The following is a 10,491-nucleotide window of genomic DNA, read 5'->3' as shown; positions in this document are numbered from 1 at the left end:
CGAGCCTTGCAGATTCGTGCATTCACCTCATCTGTCACACTACAGTCAGAACTAATACAACTTCCAAGACACGTAAAACGCTCCACAACTTCCAATACCTCTCCCTGGATTGTAAGTGGCGTGTTCAGTGACCGCACGTCCCCGAACATGACCTTACACTTTGTGGGTGTAAAGTGCATACCAAAGGATGATACCAAAGGGATGACCTTGATGAGTTCATCTAAAAACACCTGCGCGTTCTCCCCGAAAATGAGAACGATATCGTCTGCATATTCCAGGTCGACAAGTTTTTCGTCACAGGCCATTTGAACGCCGGGGGTTTGGAGACCTTCCATGATTTCATCGATCACGAAGTTAAACAGGAATGGAGAGATTGGGTATCCCTGACGGACACCGCTTTGTGTACGGAAGCTTCTGGGGAGCTAGCCGTATAATCTCGCACATCCGGAAGTCTGAGAATACAAAGAGCTTATTATGTCCACTAATTTCCGAGACATTCCTTGGTGTGCAAGCGTGTCAAGAAGAACAGACCGGTCAACCGAGTCAAAAGCGCTTTGGAAATCCAGGAATACTAGAATTGTGGGTCGCTTATACGTATGACGTTGTTCTAGCACCTCGTGAAGTGTGAAGATTTGGTCAACACAACCCCTACCAGGCCGGGATCCCGCTTGCTGCTCTCGAGTCAGTGTCTCACGAGCCACCGTAAGGCGACAAAGTACAACTGACGACCGGGGTCCAGCTGATCGTTCTGTGGTTACCATACTCACTACGGGCCCTTTTTTTTAAAAAAAATGGGCACTATCACCGACTCTCCGATTGTCTAGGACAGACTCCTTTTCCCAAATGCAAGCAAACATGTCAGACAAGGGCTGACTGAGATTTTCACCCGCATTAAAGATGTCGGTGGGAGGTCTTCCGGACCAGAGGCCCAGTGGCACTTTAGAGAACATACAGTTGTAAAATTCCGAGGCAGTTGAGGGTTCCACGTTCACCGTTCAGGGTTCCTCGAGGTTTAAAGTGCCACCGTTCGGTGCTGGAGTAAGCCTGGCGGTGCCGTGCCACAGGCGAAATTCCCAGCACTATGCAAATAGGTGGCAATCTCGCTCCAGTATCAGTTGGCATCTGATGGTGAAGCATTTGGAAGAGACTCCGGAAGACGATTTTGGTAAGTTCGTCCAACATCCGGGTCTGTCAGTCTTTCAGTTGCCAGGCAATTTTTCCGCACCTTATGCGGTCCTGGAAATAGAAGGGAGAAGCGACTCCGGACGAGTGCGTGATCATAGTCCACAAATGTGTTCCAAAACGACCGGCAGTCAGTCGGTAACTGATGGCAATGTGGTCGATTTGAGTTCATGTTCGGCAAGCCTTTGGAGGACATCATGTGAACAGACGACTTCGGCCATTTCGGAAATTAGTACTGCATAAAAACAGCCTGTGGTCAGCACACAGCTGAAACAATCGTTACCATTGTCCGCACACACTGAGTCCAATCCATATCGACTTCCTAAGTAAGTCTCAGATACGCTAAGCCGGCATTCAGGTCTCCGGATACTATCAGGGTGCCCACACCCAGACAGGAAGACGATTAGTGTCCTCAACCAAAGCCTTTGGTTCCGAAGCCTGACCTCACTGTAGCGGTGTTTGGCGGGAAATGCAGTTACATTTCCATTTCTAAGGAACACGTCGCCAGACATGTCCCAACCCTGGAGGACCAGGAGATCTTTTTCTTCAGACCTCTCACCATTGACTGACCTGGTACGAGAGGCGCCACGAGTGTCGCGCGGATGCCCCCAGTATATCTCAGTGGGTCGCTGAGGTTCACCAAGTGTCACACTACGGTAAGCTCCAGTCTCTTCGTAACGTGACCATTTGGCTCATTTCCCTGGCTTTCCGTTTCATTTAAAAGATAGCACAAATTAAGAACCAGATAATCGGGTTTTTCATATCTTTTACAAGCTCATCTGTCATCACAGAGTCACTAATAATGGCGGAAGAAAAAGACCAGGCATGACGTCACGCTCTGTACAGCTCCCATTTCTTATCGGAAAGCTCTGGGAAGGAGCCGAAAATCAGTGGTATTTAATATCATCCATGCTCAACTTATGGTAAACAGTCAAGTGCTGACTGTGTGTGGCATTCTTCCATGTGTATACCCACTCGGCACTCAGCGATTCACTCGGAACTAATTACTCGGCAACGGTCACGTGACACCAAAAATAGGGGAAACTGCGATGTGTCAGAAGTCCCTGTCGTCGAGCGTGATGGCTACATTTTAGGAAATCGGCCTCAATAAGTACAAACAGTTTGTAGTCCCTACGGGGTTCGGTCTAACCTTTTGACCTACTTACAAGCGTCCTCAAGGAAGTCTGGTGGTTCATTAGAGTTCACGTGCGCGAAGTTTTGCCCGCTTTCGTTCTCACGTGCGCGAAGTTTTGCCCGCTTTCGTACTGTCGACGTACGAACCTGTACACTAGAAATTAGGAGGTTCTTCTCGCCAACACGGTATCACGTTAGGGCGTTGTGGCTGATAGGACATACTACTTAAATACTGATCTTGCATTTCGAGCAAGAAAGATCCACTATGCGGATTCCGGTCAAGATTTCAGTCTGCTACTCACGGCCTTCGCCGCGGAGTTATTTATTGGAAAATGCCAGCTGAACAATTAGAGACTATTGGACAGGGAAGCAAAACTCTCATGTCCATCTTGTTTACAAAAACTGAATATCCATCTTCGCTTTGAACGCGTCTCCCTGAACTTTCCTGGATATTCATTGACTGTTGCTTAAATGCAAGCAAATGCTACAAAGCGACTCCACAAATTCCAAACTGATCTCTTTTCAAGAGACGCAAAGCGGATTTACGAGAAAGCATGCTACTCGCATGCCCTCCAGTCAGTAGTATCACCGTTACAACAGTACATCATGCTCAACAGTCGAGGAGCACGGCGTAATTGTTTCATTCTGCATCCCACGAACTTCTAAGAGATTCGAACTGATGAACCCCCCGTTGGTAGTTAAGCCCTATACCACTCAGCCACAAGTGTTTGATCGGTTAAATTTAGGCAGAAAAAGTGCAAACTATTTCACGGGATCTACTTCACGTGTTGATGCCTCAAATGGAAGACTCAAGGAGCTTGTGAGTTTTCTTTCCATAACCGATTTCCCACAAATAAATCCGTCTGTTTGAAAGTGCCTAATGTGACCTAACCTTAGATGTGACTAGCTCGTGGTCATTAGCAGTAAACAGTGTGATCTAAAACCATCAATGAGATTGGCTTTCACTCCCTTGTGTCTCTCTCTACAAGCACTTTCGATTAGGGTTTCCACAAAATGAGTTACGGCGAGATAATGAAATTGTCCTAAGATGGATTTTTAGGTGACTTACGTGCCCCGTCTTCTCCTGAATTGTAGAAATTATTGCTGGTCTCCATTCCCTAGTATTATTTCAAAACCCATGGCATGTATCCGCATGGTGGAAACATGAAACAACTGAATAACGTTCGCTAGTGCACTGGTTCTCAAGAAAGAAAGGAACAAAAACCTGCTTTATTTCGTGTGCGTTTTTTCACATCTCAGCTGGACTTTTTCAAGGCTGTGGAAGCGCCTGTGTTGCTGGAGGCCAGTGGGATTTATCTAGTGGCCTATCCTGAAGGAAGACCCACTGGGGACGCTTTTGTTCTATTCAGCGATGACAAGACTGCCACAAGAGCGTTGCTGCGGCACAAGGACTATTTGGGTGATCGGTACGTTGAGTTGTTCAAGGCATCCCCGTCAGAAATGGTGCAAGTAAGTGTGTGAGGTTCCGGACAAGCGCTCTTCTTTTTTTACCTATATAGTGTGGCTCAGCCGTAACATCGATTTGTGTTCTAATCTACCTTTCTGTGTGAGAATGTGGCCTTTGGGCTTAGCGAAATGCACACATTTGCAAACTAATTTGGTCTTTGCGAGAGACTCACCTGGGACCCAGCTGAATCTCTCGATGTCTTCGGGCAACTGAATGTGCTGTACCAGGCCGCCTCATGTTTCAGTCGCTACGATAATCGAGATATCGTATTCGTTATGCACTACTCGTAAGGTTGCTGAAAACTCTTCGACAGCCCACGATCGGTTTCGCCCCTCTTGGGACTCATCGGGTAGGTGCAGTCCCCGAGTTTCCGTGAACTGAAATCGGACAGTTTTTGAGAAAAACCCTAACTCAGGGTCTGGTTCTAATTAGCATCCGAACGGGTGAACACAGGTAGTTATCCTATCACCAGGTCCTTGGGCTACTATTTTTGCTCTCTTTGTTACACAACTTCATATGCGATTAGACTACCACCACGCCCACTTCACTTCTCACCCTCCCGTTTATTTCCTCAGTGGCTACTTTGCTAATGATCGCAAGTCTCGACACACACACACACACACACCGATAGAGGGTTTGCGAACTGGAGACGTCCCAGTCCTCCGAGCCTGTACGAAGTAATCGCCCACGGTAATGGAAAATATTGAGTTCCTCATTCCTGTAGGCTATCCGTAACGCTCTTCAGACGAGTTAGCAGGAGCTTGTACTGGTATGGGAAAGGCTGTCAGTTCTGTTGTTCTGACGTTTGTCACACTTAATCGATCGCATTTGTGCGATGTCTTTGAAGTTTTACTGAAAATTAGAACAGTTGACCGAAAAACATCCTAGACGAGAGATTCAGCTGGGCTCCAGATGAGTCTACCGTCAAAACTAAATTTGTTTGCAGATTGGTGTATTTTGCGAAGTTCGAGCAATTTAGTTTTAAGTAGAACATGTGGACGAAAACTGGGGGGTTGCGCCTACCTGATTAGCCCCAAGAAAGGCTTCTACCGTCATAACTAAGTTTGTTTGCAAATTAGTGTATTTTGCTAAGTTCGAGCAATTTAGTTTTAAGTAAAACATGTGGATGAAAACTGGGGGGTTGCGCCTACCCGATTAGCCCCAAGAAAGGCGAAATCGGTCGTCGGCTGTCGACGAATTTCCAGCAACTTTGTGAGTAGTGCATTGCGAATATACATGACCTGTGGGCTGTTTATAAAGTAAGCCAACAAGCCTAGAATTTGCGTTCTTCTTCGTGCGTTGTAAATTGCTCTCATCATCGCATCCCATAAACGAACGCAGACCATTCTGTATAAATTTCTCCACAAGGAACGTTTTGTACTTGACATCTGCACCTGAATAGGCAATTTTCATAAGCCAGGCAATTGTCAGGAGTCACAACCGTGAGCATTAAAAAACAACAGCTCTGACGGAAGAAACATTCCGGGTATACCAGAGCTTCATTATGTTCAAGTTTATTCAGTAGGATTTTACGTTTAGTTCCCTCAATTTTTTCGTATACAGATGGTGCATCTATGCTTATTACCCATTACTTAATCTTTCAGGTATGTCACAACGTATCCAAGCAACTGGTTGGCTCGCACTGTTCGCAGAAGTTACCGGGCTCCTCAGGAGATCAACAAGTTCGAACACGTTCGGCCATCAACCTAGCCGCCGGCAGTTTACAAACTTTAGCTCCTTACGTCCTCCAGAGTCCATCTGTCTCTGTGGCACTGGCCTCGATGAAATCTCCCGGATTTGGTTTAAACGCACTGTCCTCTGTCCCACTACAGACAAACTTTCTCTCACCCGGACTCCTACAGCTTGGTCTCCGATCTTCATTTTTGCCCACTCTTGACCAGCTGACTACAGCTAACCTCGGTCTTCCGCTAACCAACATGCTCCCCGCTCAACTACTTGGGCAAACCCATCTACTCAATACACCTTCAGTCCCTACAACAAGCCTAGGAGTTATGACCATGCCTTCAAGACAGCTCATCACCGAGACTGCCACAAAGGACTTGAAGGATCCCACAGATCCAGACTGTCCATACGCACGACAGTTACCTCCGGCTGGTGTAACAGCGATGATTCAGATGAGCGGACTTCCAGTAGAAACTTCAAGGCATGATATCCGGTTGTACTTGGGTCCGGTCAATATGGCCAAGGTCTATCGCATGCGGCAGATGGTAAGCCATTTATTCAATGAAGAGAAACAGGGGGTTCCAGTTCTTTTACTAGAACAGCTCTAAACTCAGGCCGTTGTCACTCAACATAATCTTGCGTAGGAACACACTGCCTTATCAGCCACACTGAGCCAACCACGCAAGCATCTTTTGGTCTCCTGTAAATATCCTTTTCCCATTAAAGTTTTCTCGTCTTTACAGGACCCAAAACCCGATCAGACAACGTCAACCTGGCTCATTTCAGTCTCAAACACGGTCGAAGCTATTCATCTGATTCGCGACCTCGTGAACAGACCTTTCAGTCTGACAAACGGTTCAACGACAGGTGTGGCCAGAGTTATTCCAAACGTACCAACATTCTCATTGTATCACGTTGGCGCAGATAAATCGGTTGTCCCTGCCCTGCTCTCAGACCCCAGCTTTGGTATTCCACTAAACCGGATCTATGGAGTTGCTTCGGAACCTGTAAATGGAGAGAGCTGGAATTCATCTCCACTTCCCAACACACAACTTACTGACACGGGACAAGTGTTGCTCAAGGGAGCCCTAACAGAGAGTACCTCACGTGCGCTGGAGATGAATTCCAACCTTGTCAATGCAACAAGGTTACCGGAAGCTGTAAATAATCAAATGGTTCAAAGTAAGTAAATAATAAGTAGTGAGTATTGAATCTCAGATACGTGAAGGTCCAACTTCTTCGACATAAACCTCACAGCCCCTCACATAATGAGATCCTCGAGCGTGTTGAATGGAACAATGAAATCTTCAGCTCTTAACTCTAGGACATCGTATGCAGACCAATGAGAAAGTTACCGGGTTTCAAGCCTAAATGTTGCAATTACACTCGCCTCTTCGGCACAAATGGCAGAGGAGGCCTTGTAATCTTACACTTGGAAAAGAGCATAGGGCTACAGTCAAATTCACTAAATTGTAGCAAGCAAGCCGGTTTTATCAGGTCAGCTACGTATTTCACCGCAATGGAACAATGATGGCCAAAGCAATTCACTTGACATCTCCCGACCAGGTGGATATCGTCCCTCATTCGTTTTCGCCAACTTCCAAGCTTTTCGTTCTTAATGCTTAGTATGATACTTCATGGATTCAGATTCATCATGGTGCTGTGTAGTTCAAAAAATCGATGAAAGTTTGCTCCTTTAGTCATTTCGTGTGTTGTCTTTGGAACTTCTTAATACGTTTTCGATCAATTAGAAAAAGTTTGGAACCGTCTGAGAGGTCATCGTTTCAGAAGAGCTTGGTAAATAATTGGTAGTTTTTATTTGGGCGATGTTTCGCTTTTGACACAGAGGCTTCATCAGGTCAAGTGAGCAGGTCACCAAATTGGCCAGGTTATAAGACAGACGGGGAATCTTCAGATTATCACACTAGATCAGTGTTGAGTGTCAATTAACGGCTCTTATCGGCTGGTGTGGGTGCCAAAATCTTGAATTGATGGGCTAGAGGAGTTTCAAATTAGTTCCGATCGCTTTTCGTTCCTTAATCTTCCACTCCGGGGTGCTTCACTTGATGTTTCACCTTGAGTGCCACCGGTAGTTGTTTTAGGATGAATCCATCTTGATGGTAAGCGACCTGGCCTCGATTAGGAGAACCAGCTCCGAACGCAACCGAACTGCACAGCTGCCAGTGGAATAGCCGTTTTTGTTGGAACGTTTAATTGGCTGTTCTTCCACTGTCCTTGACAGATGGGCTTTATTTTTCGTTATACCTTTTGGTTTGCCTAGAACTTTCCACGTGCGCTTTATAATCAGCTGGTTCTCGGCTATACAGAATATGCCTGTTCAACAGATCAGCTGACTCGCACGTTCATTAGCTTTCGGGTTTGGCTAAGCGCACCAGGCTATCCAGACTCGGGTTCACAGTATTAAGAAGGCATTAGGAAAACTGTGTTTCACAGCAGCCCAATACTGATCATAACATTGACTGGTTACTTCAGTTGGGGATCACTTAATTGATCACTGGCATTTCACATTTGGGGAGGTGAAGTTAGGCGAATCTCCAGCTCCCTGGTTCCAAGTTCGACAGAAGGACTGAAAGACGCCTCACCTTGGCAACGCGTCGAAATATTAGTGAGAGAAAGAAGGCCTTCACTGCGGGGTTATTTATTAGGAAATACCAAATTACCGGTTACAGACGAGTGGACAGGGAAGCAAAACCCTCGTTTGCATCTTATTTACAAAAACTGGATATCCATCTTCTCCTGAACGCGTCTCCTTGAAATTCACTGGATATTCATTGACTCCAATCATTCACTGCTCAAATTCAAGCAAATGTTACAAAGCGACTCCACAAATTCCGCAACAGATCTCCCATTTTTCAAGAGACGTAAAGCGAAATTCCACGAAAAACACATACTACTTGCATGCCTCCCCACCAGTAGTATCATTGTTACATTAGTAGCTCAAGTGAGTTTAATGGTTGTTGATGAGGTGGCTGTTCGTATTTCCGCCGAGTTTGGGAACTAACTTACAAATGTATCTTCACCATACGGAGAGACATCATCCGTGTGCCTTGACGTTCACTCGAAAAACGACGCGAATGGCTGCCAGCTTAATTACATTTTCCACCATTGCAAATTGCAGTGCTCATTGATTATAGTGCCTTCATTCGAATTAGTTGTGCACAGCTCACTAGAGCGGAACTCGTGTTGATCTACATCTTTCAAGAGAAAGGCATCTCTAAAAGGTCAACAGACCAACAAACAAAACCTTTTGTAAGCGTCAGTGGGACTAGTATCCCCGTTATTCTCTTCCCTGTTTGTTGAGTACACTTGAAGTTAGTGGCGAAATAGTTGGAAGACAACCATAGCCTTTAGCTTTCTGTGGTGCACAGTCTTGTTTTGGTTCTGCCAAACCATTGACAACCGATGAAACTCTGGGTCCGAACAATTGGATTAACAACCCTACTACGGGTGTCAACAGACAGAAACTGTTGTAAATTCTCGCAATGTTGAATACAGCTAGCATGCTGCAGTCAAACACCGTTTAGGAGTAAAAGCATGTTTCTGTTCGACCGACTGCGCTTGGCCTCGCTCAGACTCATCCTATCCAGACGTTCCATTCAGTTTGACTGCGCTTTTTCCCGAACACGTAACAGTGTGACTCTGGAGTAAGTTTTTTCAATGTTTTTCAATGGTATTGGATTTGTGCGAAGAGTGCAAAATGGATCCAGAAATGGGTCTACTTCGTGCAAATAAAAGGATAAGTATCCGGGTGTTGGTGGTGTTTCAGCTCAAACAAATCACTCTTCTTGTTTGCACTATTACTTTGAAGTCAGCTCGCTCCCTTCTGTTATGTCTATCAGGACCTTGTTAAAGCAGTCCATCATAAAATCAAGAGACAATCCATTGATTCACACACGATGTGGGTATATGCTTGATTTCCCACAGAAGATGACAACTCTCGTCGGAATTTACTTCCAGAATTCACAAGAATAGCACATTGATTGACAAGCGTAAAAACATTAAAGTGTGAGAGATTAAAGCAAAATCTATGGCACCAATCCTTGATTGAGAATCATTCCAATGCCGTTTTCCGTTTGAACCGCCTCAAAACCTTTGTGCGTCACTTAGACATACACCTAAACGAGTGTGTAGAAAACGCTTTTCGACTGGCTGTTTTTCGTTCCTGTTTCAAAGCTACTGAAGGATATTTGAATCTCCGTACATTCACTGTGCTGATGTATCGGTGTATGCTACTGATGAGGCATGCAAGTAGTCTATGGTCCAATGTTCATGTTGTTAGACACGAAAGTAAACATCTCATCTGCACAGAGTTTTTGAAAAGTGAACATTATCCAGCGTCCTAGTGAAATTTTCTGGACTTGTTAGACAGAAAGTAAACATCTCATCTGCACAGAGTTTTTGAAAAGTGAACATTATCCAGCGTCCTAGTGAAATTTTCTGGACTCTCACTGAGAATTAAACAGTAGTAAACGAACACTGCAAAGCGATTCCAAATTTTCTGTAGTTCTCGTTTTTGAAAAAGTTTGATGACGTTCGGTAGATTTATTGCTGGGGCAACGTCTCGCTTTTCACACAAAAGCTTCTTCAGGCCAAGTTACTAGGTTCCGAGGTTGGTCGAGATTTAAGGCGGAAGGAGAACCAATCAGCTAAGTCAAGCTAAATCTCTGTTGGGTGTCGGCCGAGGGATTTTAGTGTGTTAGAATGGTTGAACAAGTGTTGGGTCGGCTGGGAAACCTACATGTGCTTGGGTCCAACCTAGGGTCTAGTCCTTCTGGTTCGGTTCATTTGATGGTTCCTCTTGAACTTCGTTTGAACCTTCTGTCCATCCGTGTGGGTGACCTAGTGCTAAGTTAGTTGTGTAAGAGGGATGCTGTGACCTTTGGTCGGTTGGGGTTTACATCCCCATCCCCCCGTTTTTTCTAATGATCCTACGTGGATTGACAACCACACCGTCACCTGTCAACTCGGCTTATCTAAGACCGCTTTCCATACGCTTGCTAGCT

The 10,491-nt window shown here is 45.4% G+C and overlaps 2 protein-coding genes across 2 annotated transcripts in view; one reads left to right on the top strand and one right to left on the bottom strand.

Annotated features, from left to right (window-relative positions):
- T265_08265 (hypothetical protein) overlaps nucleotides 1-335 on the bottom strand; it is a gene marked incomplete at both ends in the record, with an annotated part of 6,732 nt that extends 6,397 nt beyond the window's left edge. The window contains one exon of the mRNA XM_009174013.1: nucleotides 27-335. Within this exon, the coding sequence (XP_009172277.1) occupies nucleotides 27-335 (309 nt within the window). The remainder of the gene's footprint in view (nucleotides 1-26) is intronic.
- Nucleotides 1-10,491, top strand: part of T265_08264 (hypothetical protein) — a gene marked incomplete at both ends in the record, with an annotated part of 108,892 nt that overhangs the window by 89,900 nt on the left and 8,501 nt on the right. The window contains 3 exons of the mRNA XM_009174012.1: nucleotides 3,577-3,786; nucleotides 5,389-6,012; nucleotides 6,211-6,649. Coding sequence (XP_009172276.1) covers nucleotides 3,577-3,786; nucleotides 5,389-6,012; nucleotides 6,211-6,649 — 1,273 coding nt within the window. The remainder of the gene's footprint in view (nucleotides 1-3,576; nucleotides 3,787-5,388; nucleotides 6,013-6,210; nucleotides 6,650-10,491) is intronic.

Source organism: Opisthorchis viverrini (genome assembly GCF_000715545.1).
Source record: "Opisthorchis viverrini unplaced genomic scaffold opera_v5_210, whole genome shotgun sequence".
In the NCBI taxonomy this organism is placed as follows: domain Eukaryota; kingdom Metazoa; phylum Platyhelminthes; class Trematoda; order Opisthorchiida; family Opisthorchiidae; genus Opisthorchis; species Opisthorchis viverrini.
Note: the sequence above shows the minus strand (reverse complement) of the source record. Positions and strands in the feature narration are given on the sequence as shown.